This window comes from Chionomys nivalis, chromosome 18 (assembly GCF_950005125.1).
Source record: "Chionomys nivalis chromosome 18, mChiNiv1.1, whole genome shotgun sequence".
NCBI classification, from domain to species: Eukaryota; Metazoa; Chordata; class Mammalia; order Rodentia; family Cricetidae; genus Chionomys; species Chionomys nivalis.
Window position 1 is genome coordinate 11,216,838 of NC_080103.1, and position 20,564 is coordinate 11,237,401.

At 47.7% G+C, this 20,564-nt stretch overlaps 1 protein-coding gene across 1 annotated transcript; it reads left to right on the forward strand.

The window, feature by feature from the left end:
- The first annotated feature begins 1,051 nt into the window (after positions 1 to 1,051).
- Txnip (thioredoxin interacting protein) lies at positions 1,052 to 5,114 on the forward strand. Its single transcript, XM_057794056.1, has 8 exons — positions 1,052 to 1,592; positions 2,071 to 2,143; positions 2,261 to 2,408; positions 2,508 to 2,610; positions 2,749 to 3,005; positions 3,111 to 3,267; positions 3,373 to 3,524; positions 3,650 to 5,114. The coding sequence occupies exons 1-8, from the start codon at positions 1,343 to 1,345 to the stop codon at positions 3,692 to 3,694; spliced, it is 1,185 nt and encodes a 394-aa protein (XP_057650039.1). The 5' UTR covers positions 1,052 to 1,342; the 3' UTR covers positions 3,695 to 5,114.
- The last annotated feature ends 15,450 nt before the right edge of the window (positions 5,115 to 20,564 follow it).

Consider the following 20,564-nt stretch of genomic DNA (forward strand, 5'->3'; position numbering starts at 1 on the left):
TTACGGATATGCATTTCATTTAGCGAGCTTAAGAGAGAGGAGGAAGACATAAAGAGTGACAGGAACAAGGGAACGGAGTCAGAAGTGATGGATCTTTTTCTACCCCCCCCCTTTTTTTTTTTTTTGTACCCACTCCTTTTTTTCCTGGAGAAACAGGGACGGAGGGAGAGATCAGTAGATCAGTGTAGAGTACACACCTCATTAAAGTTGCAATGAGGTAAATGAGGGAACATATACAAAATGTTCCCCAACTTCACAGGTAGTCTGAAGAGATGAGGGGATAAGCAACAGGATGTGGACACTCCCTTACTGCTTCCGTTCCAGAGGACAGAGAACAGAATAGAATGTACATGTGTGAGAACGGAGGCAGCCCACAGGGACATGGAAGGAAGGGGACACACCAGACAAATGTTCCCGCTTTCCAATGGGGACAGAAAGGGGGCTTAAAATATCAGACATATGCGCTTTGTTCCTCAGCAGACGCGCAATAGGAGGACGCCTTTCTCACTAACACAACCGCACCCTCGCCCTCCGCCCAGTCTGAAGTATCCTTGGGGCAGTGGGATTATTTTTCACAGACTTGCGAACTTGTGAGCCAGAAATAAACAGTCGCCTCGAAATGAATTGCGCTGGCTAAGAGAAGGCATGAAATCGTCTCCTAAGCACATTTTTCTTTCACCTAAAAAAAGAAAAAAACAAAACCCAAGCCACCCAAACAACTGTGACCCCAGGCCGAGTGCCTGGATGGGGTTCAGGGTCGTGGGGCCAGGGCCTCCTAACTCCCGGGGGGGGGGAGTGGGGGTGAGCGGTCCGTGGCCCCAGTCTTGCCCCTCCTCCTGGCAAGGCAGCGCACCCGCACAACAACCATTTTCCCCGCTAGAGCACACCGTGTCCACGCGCCCCTGCGGCCTCGCTGATTGGTCGGAGGCCTGGTAAACAAGAGCCAAGCAGCCAATGGGAGAACTGTGCACGAGGGCTGCACGAGCCTCAGAGCCAGCACTCGCGTGGTGCTGCTAGCCAGGCTGCTATATAAAGGCGTTTCCGGCTCCCGACAGACACTCTCTTCCTCTGGTCTCCTGCCTACCCGGAGTTCATCCAGCTGCTGGAGCAAAGACAGCTGTTGCTGCCTCTTGAAAGCCTTTGGCACAGCCCGCGGGTTGCAACTTTCAGGCACCGGTTCGAGAAGTTGTTGGGGTTTGCTGGAGAGCTTCTTTAAATTTTTATTTGGGTTTTTCAAGCCCCGGTCTGCGGTCCGGAGAGTGAGCGCTTTAATTCGCTGTGAAGGGCTCCTGGAGTTTTTCCTCTTTGGCTTCCGTTCATCTTGAACCCGCTGATCCCAACCATGGTGATGTTCAAGAAGATCAAGTCTTTTGAGGTGGTCTTCAACGACCCGGAGAAGGTGTACGGCAGTGGGGAGAAGGTGGCCGGCCGGGTGATAGTGGAAGTCTGTGAAGTTACTCGCATCAAAGCCGTCAGGATCCTGGCTTGCGGAGTGGCCAAGGTCCTGTGGATGCAGGGGTCTCAGCAGTGCAAACAGACCTTGGACTACCTGCGCTACGAAGACACGCTGCTCCTAGAAGACCAGCCAACAGGTACGGAGCCAGCTGTTCTTTGCAGGGCGAGAGGTGGCTGGTGCGGGGGAGGGCTTTAAAAGGAGGCACTGGCGCCTCCACCAAGCGTTTGGAGTTGTTCGCTCGAAGGGTTTGAATTATGTTGGTCCCGATATTTTTAAGTTTTAATTTGCAAGCATTTTGCTACACGCCCTTCCCCCGAGGGTGATTTTATACAGTTTCTGAGGTGCTGTTTCCAGAAGGTGTTGCCTTAGCTACTTAAAGATTAATGTATTCACAGTCTGTTCCCGATTCCTGGGGCAACTGTGCTGGATGAACCTCTTAGTAATTGTGGGCTTTGCAGCTTTCTGTCCAAGAAAGTGCACCGGAATCTTTTATTCCACTGTAAGAAGATGATAATGGAAGTAAAATAATCTTGTCTGCTGCCCAAACCGTCTACACAGAGGCTTTTGAAATGTAACGAGAAACCTAATGGGCCCTTGCCTTTGTTTCCCTGCAGGTGAGAACGAGATGGTGATCATGAGACCAGGAAGCAAATACGAGTACAAGTTTGGCTTCGAACTTCCTCAAGGGTAGGCATTGGCTGAATGCACCTTGGACTCCATTTCTATAACCTCCCCTTCCCCCCTCTGATCTCTTACTGTTCTTGGAGAGCATTAATTTTTTTTTTTCCCATCGTTTTGACACAGGCCCCTGGGAACATCCTTCAAAGGCAAATATGGTTGTGTCGACTACTGGGTGAAGGCTTTTCTTGATCGTCCCAGCCAGCCGACCCAGGAGGCGAAGAAAAACTTCGAAGTGATGGACTTAGTGGATGTCAATACCCCTGATTTAATGGTGAGGGTTACTTTAAGGTTCTAGTCTCCTTGGTCAGGGATAATAAACTAGATGCTTGGAGCATTGAAATATCTCAAAACATCGTGTCCTTCTACACAGGCACCGGTATCAGCTAAAAAGGAGAAGAAAGTTTCCTGCATGTTCATTCCTGATGGGCGCGTGTCCGTCTCTGCTCGAATCGAGAGAAAAGGGTTCTGTGAAGGTAAAAAAACCTCTTGCTTAAAACACAGGCGGGGGGTAGTCAGAACCGGGGGCTTGGAGGGGGAGGGGAGCTTGGAGTCGAGGAGAGGAAGCGCCGTTAACCTCACGGATATTCATGTCTTTTCATCTCTTATCCCAGGTGATGACATTTCCATCCACGCCGACTTCGAGAACACATGTTCCCGCATTGTGGTCCCCAAAGCAGCTATTGTGGCCCGACACACTTACCTTGCCAATGGCCAGACCAAGGTGTTGACTCAGAAGCTGTCCTCAGTCAGAGGCAATCACATCATCTCAGGGACCTGTGCGTCCTGGCGTGGCAAGAGCCTCCGCGTGCAGAAGATCAGACCGTCCATCCTGGGCTGCAACATCCTGCGCGTGGAGTATTCCTTGCTGGTGAGTGAAGTAGGGGCTTGGTTCTAGAGGGGAAACAATTCTTCAGGTACACATTCAGCGCCTTCTCTACCCAACCATCTGACACACTGCCACCTTCCTTTCTAGATCTATGTGAGTGTCCCCGGCTCCAAGAAAGTCATCCTTGACCTACCCCTGGTGATTGGCAGCAGGTCAGGTCTGAGCAGCCGGACCTCCAGCATGGCCAGCCGGACAAGCTCTGAAATGAGTTGGATAGATCTAAACATCCCAGATACCCCAGAAGGTAAGCTACGAACGGCTGATAGCTTTCTTTGGCCTGACCGGGCTTGTGCAGTTGGTAGTCTGGCGGTTCTTAGCTGGATTTCTCATTCCTGTTTTCCCTTTGTAGCCCCTCCTTGCTACATGGACATCATCCCTGAAGACCACCGCTTAGAGAGCCCCACCACTCCCCTGCTCGACGACGTGGACGGTGCTCAAGACAGCCCTATCTTCATGTATGCCCCTGAGTTCCAGTTCATGCCCCCACCCACTTACACTGAGGTGAGAATTGCTATATTTTATTGTTGACGTTTTATCCCAGGCCTTCTGAAGGAAGGAAGGATTATTAAGCACATGGTTTTTCTACCTAAGAAAACTAAAATAGTCTCTTCACGCTTCCTCCCCAGGTGGATCCCTGCACCCTTAACAACAACAACAACAACGTGCAGTGAGCGCAGTGAGCGTGTGGGAGACAAGATGCGTCTGTACTCACTCTCTTCTTTCTGCCTCTCTGCTTGGACTCCAGTGTTTTAGAGACCCAGTCTCAGAGTGGAGAACGGCTCGACCCCAGCCTCTGACTGCATTACAGGGGTGGTGATCAGCAGGCGGATTCTCCGCCTTCAAGTGGTGCGGACCCAGCCAGCGCCCGCACTGTGTGTGGTATTAGGAGTGTTTGCTGGGTGGTTCAGACCCAGTCCACTTTCTCTCAGGCCTTGGAAATGAAGACATTGTCTGTAGTTTTTTGAGTCATTGTATAAATGACCTTCTGGCATGGTCTTTCCAAGGTTTTTTTTTTGAAGGGAGTTCTAGATTAACAGCAAACCGTGAACTTCTCTGTGCCATGGAAGACAGAATCAGTTTCACATACTAGAAAAAAAAAAGGAAAATCATGGCCAAAATTTTGGAAGAGGTGGTTTTGTTCTTGTTTTTTTAATCAGTGTTCCCTTTTTATATCCTTACAAAGAAAATCTTGCAAGGCTGAAGCGGTTTGGGCCTGGGAGATGGAGTGCACCCTTTGTATCACAGGGCAGCTGCTCCAGGGGACTCGATCCTGGGCTCGGAGCAGTTCTGACTGCTTCCACCCATGGCCATAAAAGTCATTTCACAGCCAGTTGCACTGCGTTCTCTTATAAACTAACCAGACGGAGGATCTGTTATCTCTGTGACTCTTGGCACTTTAGCTCTAGTCTCGACTGCAAATGTCAACTCCACTGTCTGTGTCTTAAGGGTTAAGCCCAATGACAGGCAAAGGGATTTGTCTGGGGGTTTTGATGTTGTTCTTTTTTGTTTGTTTTTTTGAGACAGGGTCTTGTCTATCCTTTGCTAGCCTGGAACTCTACACATAGACCAGGCTAGCCTCAGATCCCCCTGCCTCTGCCTCCTGAGTGCTGAGATTAAAGGCCCAGCTTGGTTATTACTTTGGAGACTTTGTCCCAGTATGCAGAATTGTGTAATTCTGATTTGACTATGAAGGGTGTGCCCTGTGAGCCTCTGCATCGAGATGCCCCGCACTGATCAGGGACTCCAGGCATTGCGATGAGAAGTTCACAAAAGCCCCCCAGACCCATGTCCTGCCCGGTGTTAGGAGAAAGGACTCCTAACTGCTCTCACTATGCCCACTAGTGCCTGACCAGTCTCTCTCAGCCATAGCACTTTGTTCAATGTCTGTGTCAGCACTGAAGCTCCACCCTTTTCTGAACTGCACGGCCAGAAAGCATGTGAGCTGATGGTGGTTTCGTTTATGTTTTTGTATTTTGTGTATCTTTTTTGTATGACAAAAACTATATTTTGTACTTATCCAAATATATTTTCACCCCAAGATGGGGGATATCATTTGTAAAAAAAAATAAATAAATAAAGTTTTTTAATAGCAAAAAAAAAAAAAAGTTCTTTTTTTCTTGTCTGTGAAATGACATTGGAGAAATTACTAGAAAGTAGATGTGCACAATGACCTTCCCCTGCTTCACAATGCTGGAAACCCTGTTGAGAGAGCGGTCCCTGTAGACCCTGAGTGACATCAGAGTTGAAGACAAACAGTGATCCATCAGCTGATTCGGGCTCCATTCAGACTAAGTTGGTGGGATCTGGTGATGGAAGCTAGTTAGCCACGCCTACAGCTATCACCAAATTCCTTCAGACTAGCTCCTCCGTAGCTAAGGCTGACCTTGAACTTTAGCCCTCAAAATGGGACCCAGACCTGGTCCTTAGGCTTTGAAGAAAGTGTCTTTACCTGCTGAGTCACGCTCAGTTTTAAGAAATAGCTTTGTGGGGGGTTTGAAAGAGTGAGTGAGTTTCCTTTTTATATTTGTTTCTTAATCCATATGAGCAGCTTTTATTAAAACAAAGGCGGGGAGGTCCTGGGGAGAAGGGACTGGGAGACTAATGCGAGAGGGAATGCTACTCGTTTCCCGGTGAGCAGGGAATCAATACTGGAATCCTGTGGTCCCCTGGTGGTCCCTAATGTTCAGGAGACTGCAAATCCAAGAGTGACAAGTAGAAGCCTTGGTCCAGCAGTCCCAAGGATGGTTGGTGGGGATGGATGTTTGGTTTGTTTTGTTGAGACAAGTTCTCTGTAGCTCAGGCTAACCTCGGCCTCCCAGACACTGGGGTTAGAATTGTTTACCACCATGCCTGACTGACATTCACTTTCATAATTTGGTTTTTACTGTAGAGATTTCCCCCCATATCAGTCTGGTTTATATGCTGAAAAAAAAACTATTTGGGACTTAGTTTAGTTGCAGGTATTGGATGTTTTAGAGGCAGCTAGTTTTCTGACTTTATTGTTCTTCACGTTTAGTTAGAACTCAGTGGTTGACTATCCAGCTGCACCCTTATTCCTTGGCGCCTGTTTTGTTTTGGCATTTCTATTTCTCACAGAGAACTGATGACTGATAGACCATTTCACTGCGAGCTGAAACTATCTTGTTCCAGAAGAAGCCACACACTGAGAGGCTGAGAATGGCAGAGGATACCACACAGTTCTTCCCAGTTTTTGACTCATCAGCTTGCTTTTCAAAATGGGTTTTCCCTTAGCTCCGTGTAGACCAGTACAGTCCTTGAAGCGCTGTATCAGACACCAAGGTAAAGCTTCCTGCGGTGCTGCACACCTAAAACGCAGCATCGGAGAGGCAGAGACTGACTGCCAAGAACTCAAGGGCCTTGGCCACAAGTACCACCAGGTCTGCTCAGCTACACAAGAAGTTCTTGTGTTCCCCCAAACAAACCAAAACCGCAAGAAGCCTGAATGGAACAGAAAGTGACATTGAAAACAGAAATTCTTTTCTACTCTAGGAATCGATCTTTATCATTCATTCTCTGTAACACGTTTCCTTACTTCCCTGCCCCACTTAAAACAAGTTATTGTTTGTGTGCAGATATGGGCACGTGCATGCCACAGTGCATATGAACAAGTTATTATTTGTGTGCAGATATGGGCACGTGCATGCCACGGTGTATATGAACAAGTTACTGTTTGTGTGCAGATATGGGCATGTGCATGCCACAGTGCATATGAAGGTCAGGAGTTGACTGGAGTTGGTTCCCTCCTCCCACCTTCATATGATGCCAGGGATGATGGGATGTCCTTCGATCCGTCAAACAGACCACCAAGCTCACACAGCGAGGGCCTTTTCCCCCAAGGCTGTTGACATTTTCCTATCCTTTTGATATAGGGTTTTATTTAGCCTAGGCTGTGTCAGGAGGGTGACCTTGACTTTCTGATTGTCTTGCTTCCACCTTCCTAGTATTGGGATTGTAGGCATTGCCTGTGTTACCATGCCCGGCTTACATACCACTCGGAACTAAACACAGGCTTCATCCATGTTAGGCAAATGCCAGCTGGTCCCCTCCTAGCCTGTTTGGGCTCCTTTCTGTCTATTTACAATGCACTGGTATCTAGCTCCTTCTGTTGCTGTCAATACTTGCACCTGAAGTCCTCCCCTATTTTCTCACCTGTTCAAACATTTAGTCGCTCCTCCCCTTTAAATTTATGATCAGGAAACTAGGTCAAAGTTGACAGAAAAGTTTTTTTTCTGCAGCATAGTTTCCAGGGACTTGAGGGGTGGAGCAGATACAAGAGCAAGAGAGAGGGCCAGACTAGGGGATGGAGAGCTGGGGAGGCCTGTGCCTGGGTATTTGTGTACACAGTCTAATTACTCAGATTTGATATAAGTGGCCAGGAGAGGATAACTACACCCCAGGCCACTTAAGAGATTCGAGCTTGTAAGAGGCAGAACAGATGCACCCTCTCCTGATACCCTAACCCCCATGCTCACCCCCATCTGCCACTGTCTACAGGATTTCATTTTTCTTTCTGAGGTTGGTCTCACTCTGTCACCCAAACGAGCCTGCGTCTCATTATTGCACGGCCTGGCGATGCTATTGCCTCAACCTCCGAGCACCGGGCTTCTAGGTGTGAGTCCCCACACCTGGCCAAAGGAGTGCTCTCTGGTGATGGGGTTGCTGTGTCGAGTACAGCAGCCATGAGCCGTGTGGAGCTGTCGGACTGTGACTGGAAAATGGAATTTTTAATTCTGTGTAATTAATTTAGGCTTAAATAGCATGGTGTCACTGGCTACCGCCATATCGTGTAACACAGCTAACTCTGAGGAAGGAAGTTGCCAGAACTACTCCCCAAGAGGAAACCCATCCCTCCTGAGAGCACAGCAGGCTCCACTCCACTTCCTTTTGCTGTCTCCACACAATTTCTGCCTCAGCCGGGGCCATTTTCTGTCTGCAGGCACACTCAGCGCCACTTCCCCAGGACCAGTGCAGCTGTTTCCCCACTTAAAGCTGGGGCTTCTTTTCCCACGCATCTGCCTTCCGATCTTTAAAGAGCTACAACCAACCTGTACAGCCAGGGGCAGAGTTCTGAGTGTTATTCCTCTGTTAGGCCCAATCTAGTACTGGAAGATCTGAGAAAAGCCAAAAAGAAAATTAAAAAGAGATGGGGAAAAAAATACCCTCAAGGAAAATAAAACCAGTAGCAGGGCCTGGTGGCTCAGGACTGTAGTCCTACCCCTTGGTAGACTGAGGAAAATGGACTAAAAGTTCAAGATAGCTTGGGCTACGCAGCAAGGGTTTTTTTTTTTTTTTTTTTTTTTTTTTTTTTTTTTTTTTTTTTTTTTTTTAGACTAGAGATGAAGCTCAGTTGGTAAATTCTTGGCCTAAAATGGACAAAGTAAAAACCTTGAGTTGGATCCTCAGAACAGTTTACAAAAGGCCTGGTGGCTCACACCAGTCATCCCAGAAGTTGGCAGGCAGAGGCAGGAAGATCCCAGATGTTCAAGTCATGCTCAGCTCTGTAGTGAGTTTGAGGCCAGCCTGGGATACAGGAGATCCTCCCTTTAAAAGGCAGACAGAAGAACCAGTATATCCAGGCCATCCTCAGCAACATCGTGGTGAGTTGAGGCCAGCCTGGGCTACAGAACAACAGCTGCAAGTAGTTCCTTCAAAAGAACCAAGGGGAAAAAAAAAAAAAAAAGAACCAAGGGCCTTCTTTGACATAAGGAAAATGCAAGGATCCAACTAGAGTCGGGGCGTTGAGAGAGGAAGTTCTGGAGAAAGGATGTGAATAACCCATACGGTCAACAAGAAACAATCACATACACACAGCTAGTGACGCTGACTAACTCGTGTGTGTGTGTGTGTGTGTGTGTGTGGTGCCCCTGATGAGCACAACTTGGGTGTTGTTGCTTTGTTCACAATTAATTTTTTAAAGCTAGGATGTCTCAGATCACAGTATGACATTCACTAAGTAGGCTACTCTAGCTGGCTAGGGATCCCCAGGGGTCCCCTTGTCTCCACTTCCCCACCCCTGGATTATAAACATTAGCCTCGTCCTGCGTTTTAAGAAGGTTTTGGGGGACCTAATGCAGATCCTCATACTCGTGTGGCTAGCATTGCAGTAGGAATTCACTCAGCACGTTCCTGACCGAGCCGCCTCTCCAGCCCATCTTTGAGCAATCCACAGAGTCCTGCTAGAGGTTTTTTCTTGAATCACCTCTAGGTGACAGAATACAGAAGGGAATTAAAGAAGACATTTAACTGGCTCTTCTATTCTAACCGCCTGACAGGAAGAAAATCTTACCCTCCTCCATGTTGACCTTCTGAACACAGCATTTCTGGGGTTGGAACCTCCTTCCAGAGATGGCTACAGATCTAGGGTTGCAGGCCTTGGCCCAGGAAGTGATGAGTCTAAGACCTGGAAAAAGTTCAGTGGTGAGCCTTCGGATATGGTCCTGTCTTAGTTTAGCCTCTGTTGCTGGGATAAACACCATGACCAAAAGCAACTGGGAGAGAAAAAGGTTTTATTTGGCTTACGCGTCCAGAGCGCAGCCCTCTTTGAGGGAGGTCAGGGCAGGCATCTGGAGGCAGAAGCAGAAGCTGTGGAGGAACCCTGCTCATTGGCTTGTTCCCTGCAGCTTATTCTGCTTGCTTTCTTATAATCTCTCATTACCACACGCCCAGAGATGGCACCGCCCACACTGGGCTGGGTCCTCCCACATCAATCATTAATCAAAATGCCCCCACAGACCTGCCTACAGGCCAATTTGATGGAGGCATCTCTCCAATTAAGGTTCCCTCCTCCCAGATGACCTTAGTTAGGGTCAAGTTGAAAAAAAAAAAACTATCCAGCACAAGTACTGAGAAGAAATGGTTATTGAGAATGCAGAGCCTGGAGCCAAACCGAATTCTACACCTCCTGTGTCTCCTGCGGCCATGGGACTTAGGGCAGCTTGTTTAAACTCCATGCCATAGGCAGTACATTTGCTATTGCTTTGCTTAAAGTTTTATTTCTTTTTTTTCTTTGTGTGTGGCCTGTATGTCTATGCTCTATGTGTCTTCCCGGTGCCCTTGGAAGCTAGAAGGGAGCCTCAGAGCTCCAGGAGCAGGGGTTGTAGATGGTTGGGAGTTGCCACTGGGTGCTGAGAATCCAGGCCATGTTAGTGCTCGCAACTGCTGCCCCAACATTTGTCTTTTTCTTTTTCTTTTTTTAGTAAGGTGGAGATCAATTAAGAAAGATTCCCCAATATTGACCTTTGACCTCTCCATGCACACACACACACACACACGTGCTCATGATAAGGTATGAATATACCACACATGCGAATATACCACACATGCACTCAAACACAAAAATTCAGCATGAATGTGTGTACACCTGTGGTGGCCAGGGGACAAGGTCAGGCGTCTTCCTCCTACAATCTCCATCTTATTATAGGGGGCAAAGTCTTCCACTGAATCTGGAGCTCACTGGTGTAGGAGGTCCTTCTGTCTATGTGTTGCTTTCATTGGTTTAATAAAGAAACTGCCTTGGCCTTTTGATAGGGCAGAACTTAGATAGGTAGAACTGAATGCTGGGAAGAAGGGCAGTGTGGCAGACGCCATGGTTCTCCTGCTCAAGATGGATGCTGGTTAGACTCATGCTGGTAAGCCACAGTCAAGTGGCGATACACATTAATGGGGATGGGTTAAACTAATATGTGAGAGTTAGCCAATAAGGGGCTGGAGATAATGGGCCAGGCAGTGTTTAAATGAAGGCTGTTTCTGTGTGGTTATTTCGGATGTAAGCTAGCCGAGCAGCCGGGACCAAAAGCAGGCTCTCTCGCACAACAGCTCACAGACTGGCTAGTCTGGCTGGCCAGCAAGCCTTGGGGATGGATCCTCCTATCAGCTCCCCAGCACTGGAACTATAGTGAGGTACCAGCACACCTGACTTTTATGTGGTGCTAGGGATTCGAACTCAGGCCCCCGAGCTTGTACAGCAAGTATTTTCCCCACCCCTAATTTACTTATTGTCATTTACTTTGTGGAATATATATATGTGTGTGTGTGTGTGTGTGTGTGTGTGTGTATGTATGTGATATATGTGTATATATATAGTATATGATATATATTATATACTATATGATATATATATTTAGTTTGTTTTGTTTTGTTTTTTGAGACAGGGTTTATCTGTAGCTTTTTGGCTCCTGGAACTCATTCTGTAGACCAGATTGGCCTCGAATTCATGGAGAGCCACCTGTTTCTGCCTCCTGAGTGCTGAGATTAAAGGCATGCACCACCACCACCCGGCTTGTTCTTTTTGTTTGTTTGTTTTTGATTTTTTTGAACCAGGGTTTCTCTTTAGCTTTGGAGCCTGTCCTAAAACTGAAACTAGCTCTTGTAGATCAGGCTGGCCTCGAACTCACAGAGATCTGCCTGCCTCTGCCTCCCAAGTGCTGGGGTTAAAGATGTGTGCCACTACTGCCTGGCTTGTTTTTATATTTTTAAGACAGAATGCCACTATGTAAACCGGACTGGCCTCACACTTGCCTCAATCCTCCTGCCTCATGTTCCTGATTACTGGGGTTACAGATGTGAACCACATTTCCAGCGCATGTGCGTGCACACACGTGCGCATGCCTGTGTTATTTTGGAGAGTCTTGCTAGATAGTCCACACTCACCTCAATCTCATAATCCTCTTGCCTCCCAAATGCTGGAATTGTAGACATATGTTACCATGCCTAGCTCAGACTGTTCATCTGTAAAATGAAAGCCAGAAGAGCAGCTGATCTCAAAGGGGTCGTGAAGATTTCTAACACGGGAGTGGGGCTAATGAGATAATGCATCGAGATAAGTGGATAAATGCTGGAGTCATCCCCACTACTCACATGGAAGGAAAGAACCAGCTCCTCAAAAGTTGTCCTCTGACTTCCACAGGTGTGCCACGATGCCTGCAGATATGCGTGCGTGTGCGTGAGCGTGCATACATATACTCACACACATACACACACATACTTATACATACACATACATACATATACACACATACACACATAGTCACACACATACACACATATACACACATACTTATACATACACATATACACACATACTTAGAAGACAGCCTACTCCCGCAAACTGTTCTCTGACCTTCACTACTACACTGTAACTGAATCTTCTAACCTCTCCAGTTTATACATTTAGGGAAAATGTATCAAATAGTGTGGTAAACTGAAGAACAGAGAATGTAGACAATGTAAGACTAGTGAGGTCTTGAATTCCTTTCTTTTTCTTCTTTTTTTACATTTATCTTTATTATTATTTTAATCTTTATTTATATAAATAAAAACAATTTTGTTTTTGAGACAGGATTTTTCTGTGTAACCTGGTTACACTAGAATTTACTCTGTAGACCAGGCTGGGCTCAAACTCACCTGCCTCTGCCTCCTGAGGGCTGGGATTAAAGGCGTGCATCACCACCACCTAGCTCTTTTTAATTTTTTAGCTGTATGAGTTTTTATCTGCATGTATGTATGTTCATGTATGCCTGGTGCCTGCAGAGGTCAAACAGGGCCTAGAACTGGAGTTACAGATGGCTATATGTGTGTGAGAACGGAACCTGGCCCTCTGAAAGAAACATAGGTGCTCTTAATCTCCAGGCCCTTTCTCCAGCCTTTGAATTCCGTTTTCTAAGACCTTTGATCTTTTCCCAGAGATAGACTAGCTGGGTAGTACAAAGGTCAGAGGTATCGAGACTACCCATGAGGCCCAGTTTAGTTGATCCAGATTGTTCTTGTCCTGTCCTGACCTTTCACTGGGTTTGGCCCTTTCTATTTTTTCTTTAGCCCGTTATGTAGAGAGAAAAGAATGAACAAACTCAGTACTGGGATTTCTCTGTGTACCGCTTGCTCGCTCGCCTCCAGGCAACAGAGCGATGGAGCGAGAAAGACAGAACATGGGGACCGGATTGTGAATTCCACACGACCTGAGTCTTGGGATGTCAAGTGAGGTCCATTCTCTGTCTTTTTTTGGGTGATGGAACTGCTGACTAGACAGACATCTTCAAGTCAACTAAGTGTCAGCAAGCAGGTTGGAAGTGCTCACGAGGGCTATTTTTAACCTCCTGGGCAGATGGAGAGGGGAAGGGTTTCAGTTGCTCAGAGAGGAGTTAAATTGAGGGGCTTCTTTTATATATCTCTACGGATGAAGACTCCTCCACCTAACATCCCCCCACCCGAATTCATGATCTTTGCATCCTACCCTGTCCCTTTCTCTCCATTGTCTTTCATCCTTGCCTCATTTTCCAGCTGCAGAAACTTTGCTTCCTGTTCCACACTCAGATTCTTTTCCCCTCCAAGACTCCGTTAATCAGCGAAAGTGGGGTTGGGCCGGAAGCCATGACTCCTTTTCTCTCCATGGAGAAAGAGGTAGCCCAGCTGGGTGGCATCTAAGTTCTACCTTTCTGCCAGGCCTGCAGGAGGGCTCCAAACTCTCCTGAAACCTCAGGGACCCTACTGTCCCTATTCTTAGGAACAGAATTCAAGATTGAAAACCCAAGTTTGGGCTTCATACGCGGAAAGTAGAAAAGATGCCCGTGGAGGTCAGAGAGATTGAAAATGATGACGTGTTGATACTGCCGCCCAGAAAACCGGCTCCCATAGAGTTGGAAGGGCTGGGGCAGTGAGCCAAGGGCAAGCCTAAGAGATCCTGTTGACTGTGGGCAGGGGGTCCTGGAAACTGGACATGGAGATGAGTGGGGAAGAGAAAGATTATGGAACTTCTCAATGTGATCTTCATTTTCTCCTGCCCTTCTTTTTTAAACTGTACATGAGTATCGTCTTCTCCTTTTGATCCTTCCTGTGCCTCAGCATCTCTTCCCATCCGCTCTACCCTGTTTTGTGGTAAAGGAAGGAATCCTTGACACAGATGCTCCCAGGTTTCTGGGAAGTCTGCAGGGAGATGGAATTTCTGCCTGTGATAGAATCTCAGCATAAACACACTGTGATTTGTGTTTCTCTTTCTGTATCTTGATTTTAGCTGAAGTTGACTAAATGGAGCACAAACAGAGGAAACGCTAAGCCAGAGGCAGAACACTGGCCAAAACCCTAGCCAAAACAGCTTGCCGATGTTTAGAAGCCTGTAAAGTTCCTTCTGAAAGGTTTGAATTGGTTGAAAACATTGGGAAACCATATTTCCACATTTCAGGGGCCTGGTGTGGCATTGCATTCCTGGAGTCCCAGCATTTGGAAGCATGAGACAGGCCACAACTGGCAACACAACAAGCTGCTCTCAGATGCTGTTGAGAGAGAGAGAGAGAGAGAGAGAGAGAGAGAGAGAGAGAGAGAAAGGGCGCAGAAAAAATGGCTCAGAAGTAATGGCACCTGCTACTGAGTTCAATCCCCGAACCCATGTAAAGATGGAAGGAGAGGGCTGAGACTCCAAAGGTGTGGCCTGAGCTCCATGTGCACTGTAGCAAAAGTGCACATGCACTTCACTTCCGTGCAACACACACACACACACACACACACACACCCCAAAATTTGAGAAGGGGAAATCTCAGTAATAAGAAAGCTGAGACGGGAGGGTCGGGAGTTTAAGACTATTCTAAGCTGCATAACAAATTTCAAGTCAACCTGGGTTGCATAAGACATTACCTGTCACAAAAATAAATACACAGATAAAACAAGAGGAAAATTATTTGAAGTACCCCAAGGACTACAAGGATAAGCCTAAGTGAAAAGATCTCCTTGTTCACAGCCACCTCTCCGGGCCAGACCCCCCTCCCATCCATCTCCTGAGAGCTCTGTAGACATTGCTGACACCCCTCGACAGGTGTGAGGGTGGTGGTTTGGACTGGAAAACAAGACTCAAACAGGATCCAGGCCAAGTAAGGGAGAGGTGAGGGGCTGACAGCCACCAGATCCAAGTATGGTCAGACAGGAAAAGGCATCTGGGTGCCAGGAGAGAGGCCTGGGGGAAGAAAATAGGTTTTGTGAAGCATTACTTGTCTCCTCGGAGAGGGACTGGCGCTCTCTCCCACACAGGGCCCATCTTTGCTTACTTCCTTTTACCACCCCGACTGGCGAAAGCATTCACTCAGGGAAGAAACTTCCTCTCAAACTGGTTGCTTCCCTGGCCACAGCAAAGCAAAAAGAAAACAAACATCAAGGCTCTCCCCTCCCCCATCCAAAGGGGACTGCAGGAGTCACCACCATGAGAAAAAAGAAAGACCTCCAATCTAGGCAGGGTATCTTTCTTTCTGGTTTCTTTTCTTTTCTGTTTTTGTTTTGTTTTGTTTTGTTTTTTGAGACAGGGTCTCTTATAACCCAGGCTGACCTCAGACTCAGACTCACTATAAAGCCAAAGATGATCCTGAACTCCTGGTTGTCCTTTGCCCTGCCTTTACCCCGCAATCCCCTGGTCTTTGTTAGAGAGGTTTCACTTGCTGGCTGTGGTGCCACTTGCTTGTAACCCTAACCCCAGCACCCAGGAGCCAGGCTATCAAATTTGAGACCAACTGGAGATCCTGTCTCAAAAAAAAAAAAAATTACCAAGAAGGCTGGGGAGGTGGCTTAGTCAGGAAAGTGCTTGACATGCAGGTCCGAGGACCTGAGTGTGGTGTCCATTTCCTGCAATCCTGGGGCTGGGCACATGGACACAGGTGGGTGGCTGAGGTCAGTGTCCAGCCATCTTAGCCCTACTTCAGAAACTCAAAGCCAGTGAGAGACCCTGTCCCAAAATACAAGGTAGGTCATGTGTGAGAAGTCACAGCACGCTAGGCTGACTGCTACCCTTCATATATAGACACGCATGAGCACATGCATGTGCACATATATGAACATGCACGCAAACAAAACCTCACCCCTCACCACACCAAGATAGGAACACACCAAGTATGGTGGCACAAACCTAAACCTATAAGCCCACCCAACACTTCTGCTGTTGTTTGGGCTTTCTTTCTTTCTTTCTTTCTTTCTTTCTTTCTTTCTTTCTTTCTTTCTTTCTTTCTTTCTTTTTCCAAGACAGGGTTTCTCACTGTAACCACCCAAGCTGTCCTGGAACTCACTTTGTAGACCATCGACCAGACTGGACTCGAACTCAGAGATCTGCCTACATTTGCCTCCCAAGTGTTGGGATTAAGGTCATGAGCCACCATGCCTGTTTTGTCTGTTTTTTGTTTGTTTGTTTGTTTGTTTGTTTTTGGGTTTGTTTGTTTGTTTTTCTAACAAAGGATCTCACTATGTAGCTCTAGCTCTCCTGCAATTCACTCTGTAGATCAGGCTGGCCTCGAACTCAACAGAGATCCGCCTGCCTCTGCCTTCCAAGTGCTGGGATTAAAAGTGTGAATCACTACACCTGGCAATCCCAGCACGTTGAAAGCTGGGGCAGAAGAACTATTCCATGTCCATGTCTGAGATGAGCCTGTACTAAATGAGGAGCCCCAGGCCTCTCTGTGTCAAAGAAAACAAAAACAGAAAAAGCCAGAAGTAGTGGTGTGTGCCTATGATCTCAGCATGCGGAAGATGGAGGCAGAGGGCTGGGGTCCAAGCACTGGGTGAGCAGCAGGGTACTGGGTCAGGCAGCATTTGGCTATTTTTTTTTTTCACTTCTTTACTATAAACCCAGAGAAGCAGACTCATAGGATTGTGGCTACTCAGGGAAGGGAAGGAGTCTGAGCTGTAGGGAGCATAGTCCATAGCTGATGATCCTGGGATTAAAGGAGGTTTGAGGACAGAAAGTAGTCATAGACCCTGTAATCATGGAAGCCTTAACCTTGCTGGTCTTGTATGTAGGGTTAGATCAGTGTGTGCCTACTAACTCCCTCTGGGTGAGCTGGCTGGCAAAAGAGACACATTAAATCCCATTGAATTAGGCAACGCGTTCTCAGGGATAATACTAGAAACTAGAATTCCGCATGGGGATTTCAAATTCCCACAGTCGTGATTTCCTTGGGGGAAACGTGGGTCTCTGTAGGGGAAGAGTCAGTGGAGAAAAGGTCACCGCTAGCCTGGCCAGATTACCTAACTGAACTATTCCTGTCACGCTCATTTATCTCCTTGGCCTCCTGGCCAGGTATTTGCGGACAGATAGTAAGGGCCGATATCAGCGGCCCCTTCTTTGGTCTTTGTCCTTGCTCTGTGTCCTGACTTGCAGGTTGTGGCCTTGACCTCTCTGCAGGGACTTCTGATTTCTTGGAATTGTTGATGCCCAGCTACTCCGGCTAGAAAAGTTCTTGGAGACAACTGGCGATATGCCTGGTGTATCTTTAGTCTGCCCGGCTGAAAATAAGGCGGGGAGATCAAGGGGATTGAATGAGCTTGGCAAAATAGGCACGCGCCCTGGCATTTGGAGGACAAAGGTTGGAGTGACCATTTGGGACTGGTTGTACCGCTACTGCCTCAAAGACAAAATGCCTTAAAAATCAGGTCATGGGGGCTAGAGAGATGGCTCAGTGGTTAAGAGCATTGACTGTTCTTCCAGAGGTCCTGAGTTCAATTCCCAGCAACCACATGGTGGCTCACAGACATCTATAATGAGATCTGGTGCCCTCTTCTGGCCTGCAGACACACATGGAAGGAATGTTGTACACATAATAAAAATAAATAAACCTTTAAAAAAAAAATCAGGTCATATTTGAACTCCACCCTACCTGGAGTCTTGCTTCTCTTGGCAGGTAACCTCGTCGGATGAAACGGATGGCATGAGACTCGGCTCCATCTGTACCTTTGCATGAGAATCCACAGCTACTCTACTGAGGGGTAGGGTTCTCTGGAGACATCTAGTCCAAATTCATGTGTCAGACAAAAAGAAACTGAGGCGCGTCTTGACTTCGTGGAGGGCACAAGACTGTGGAGTAAGGAGACTAAGGCAAAGAGATGATGCTTCTTCTGTCTGAGATGCTTCTGTCTGAGAGGATAACCATTGCCCCGACTTAGCTTTTTTGCTTGTTTGTTTTTGGTTTTGTTTTGCTTTTTGTTTTTTGTTTTTCCAGATAGGAGCTCTCTGTGCAGCTTTGGACCCTGTCCTGCAACTCGTTCTGTAGACCAGGCTGGCCTCAAACTCAGACATCCACCTGCCTCTGCCTCCCAAGTGCTGGGATTAAGGCGTGTGTCACTACCACCTGGCCTTGTTTTTTTTTTTTTAAGTCTTTTGAGACAGTGCCTCCTATACCCCAGCTTGGCTTCAAATTTTCCATGTAGTCAAGGGTTGTAGGCATATGCCACTGTGCTCGGTTTCTATGGTGTTGGGGACAGAGACGAGGACTTGGAGCACACTCAGCAAGGGCTCTACCTACGGAGCTATACCCCCAGCTCCCCACACCCTGCTTCGTTCTTGACCAGCCTACACCCTTCTTTACTTTCAAAGTTCAAACAACCATAAAATGAGTTGCAGAAACCAACTATCTTTTCCTTACCAATGTAGGTGCCTGATCACTCTACTGATCTACCTTCCGATTTTCCAGTTTTCTTGAGACTCCACGATCGATCTAAACTGCATGTTGCATTCAGATCTCCGTTTGGGCTTTCCTCAAATACTAGAGTCCCTACACCTGTTCGCAGACTCGCATTTCACACCTGCCCGAGTAGGGGAGGCCTGGGAGGGTCAGGGAGAGCAGGTTTCCTGTCGTAGAAGCTACTCTGTAGCCCAGGCAGTGGGCACAGAACCGTTTAGACAATAAAAACTGTCTTATTATTTATGATGTACACGGGTGGCAAGCACTGTCTGGGCCTGATGTAAATGTTTGTGAGCAGGGCCTCAACTGTTAAGGTACCTCTCCAGGAGACCAGGTTTGACCCCGGCTCCTGGACCTAGACTCCGCTGCCTGTCTGGTAGGTAGTACTATGGGAAGTTGGGGAAAGGTCAGTGGAAATAGTTCAACTCACGCCTGGAACCACTACGGAATCTGGGGAAGGTGCTGGGTCTCGTGTCGTCGGCTTTGTCCAACAAGGTCATATGCCAGGAAAGGCAGGCGTCCAGGCAGGGCAGAGTCCAAGAATGGCCTGATCTTTATGACACTTTGTCTTTGAGGCGGTACAACGGATCCCAAGTGGTCATTCCAACCTTTGTCCTCCTTTCTCCTGTATCCTGGGAAAAGGGACGTGGGGAGAGCTAGGTGGGGACACATTTCCTGCCCTTTTCTCTCACCACTCCTTCGGGATCTTTGCTCCCATTGCTTTAAGAAGTTTCCAGGGGCCGGGCGGTAGTGACACACGCCTTTAATCCCAGCACTCAGGAGGCAGAGGCAGGCGGATCTCTGTGAGTTCGAGGCCAGCCTGGTCTACAAGAGCTAGTTCTGGGACAGGCACCAAAGCTACAGAGAAACCCTGCCTTGAAAAAAAAACAAAAAACAAAAAAAAAAGAAATTTCCAGGGACCTTGAGATAGCTCAAGGGTGTCTGCCTCCAAGCTTAGCAACTTGAATTTGAGCCCCAGACCCATCTGGCAAAAGGAGAGTAACTGATTCCTGCACGTTGTCCTCTGTCTTCTGTACCACCCCCGCCCCCGGCGCCCTCAAATAAATAAAATATAATAAAAAGGGAGTTTCCAGAGGAGCATCCAGCGGGCTAGCAGGTGGCAGTGCCTCCCAACATAGCTCTGAGTTTAAGTGACAGGTAAGGATAGTGTCTCCCTCCTGCGTGTGTGGGGCACTGGGGGAGCAAGGGACATACTGAGGAAAGACAACAGAAAAGCTGCCAGGATCTTTCTCTTGTTTTTGGCTGTTCCCTCCCTAGCTACAGTCGCCGGCTGGGAAACTGTGGGAAACCCCAGCGACAAGTCCCCTGGCTCCACCCTTCACGCGGAGAGCTAGAAAAGGAAACATCAATCATCACAAATTGCTCAATAACTCTGGAATGTTCGTTTCTATTCCTGTTCCCTTCTCTGTTTTCTTGGCCGGGCTTCTATCTTAACACTTACTACCACATTTAAACGAGACTTTTAAAGGTGTTTTCCCGCCACGGAGTCTAAGCACCTCCCTCCCCCTTCTCCATGTACAATGGGGTCAGAAATGCTTGACTTTGGGTTTCGGGTCTGTAGCTCACGCTGCTGTAGGAAGTTCAGTAGGCCTGCCTAAGAGCAATTGAGACATCATTGCCACTTCTCTCCCATTCCATCTTGTGACTTTAAATGCTCAGTGGAGTCTCCCGTGGTAGCACCCCAGATATCTACGCAGGTCCTGCTCAGTTTCTACACTGGACACACATCTTACTCGTGGCCACGGCATGGCAAGTGCATGCAGCCAATCAGCTCGAGGAAGGTTTCCTCGGAAGCCAATCAGAACCTAGGGAAGTGACCTCACCCAAGGGAGCGCTGTGTGGGCGAGGAAAGGTCTCTTAGAGCTGAGTGTGCCTAAATCCCTTCCTCCCCACCCTCCTTACTTCCTGGAGGATAACACCACCTACCTCTCCCCAAAGTAGAGTGAGGAAGGCTAACTAAATCCCACAAAGGCGAGAACCAAAAGAGAAATTGCAAGCCACAGACTGGCTCTGGGAGTGAGAACAGGATATTTAGGGTTCCCTAAATATGCCTTTCAAAGTGGGCTCTCCAGGTCCT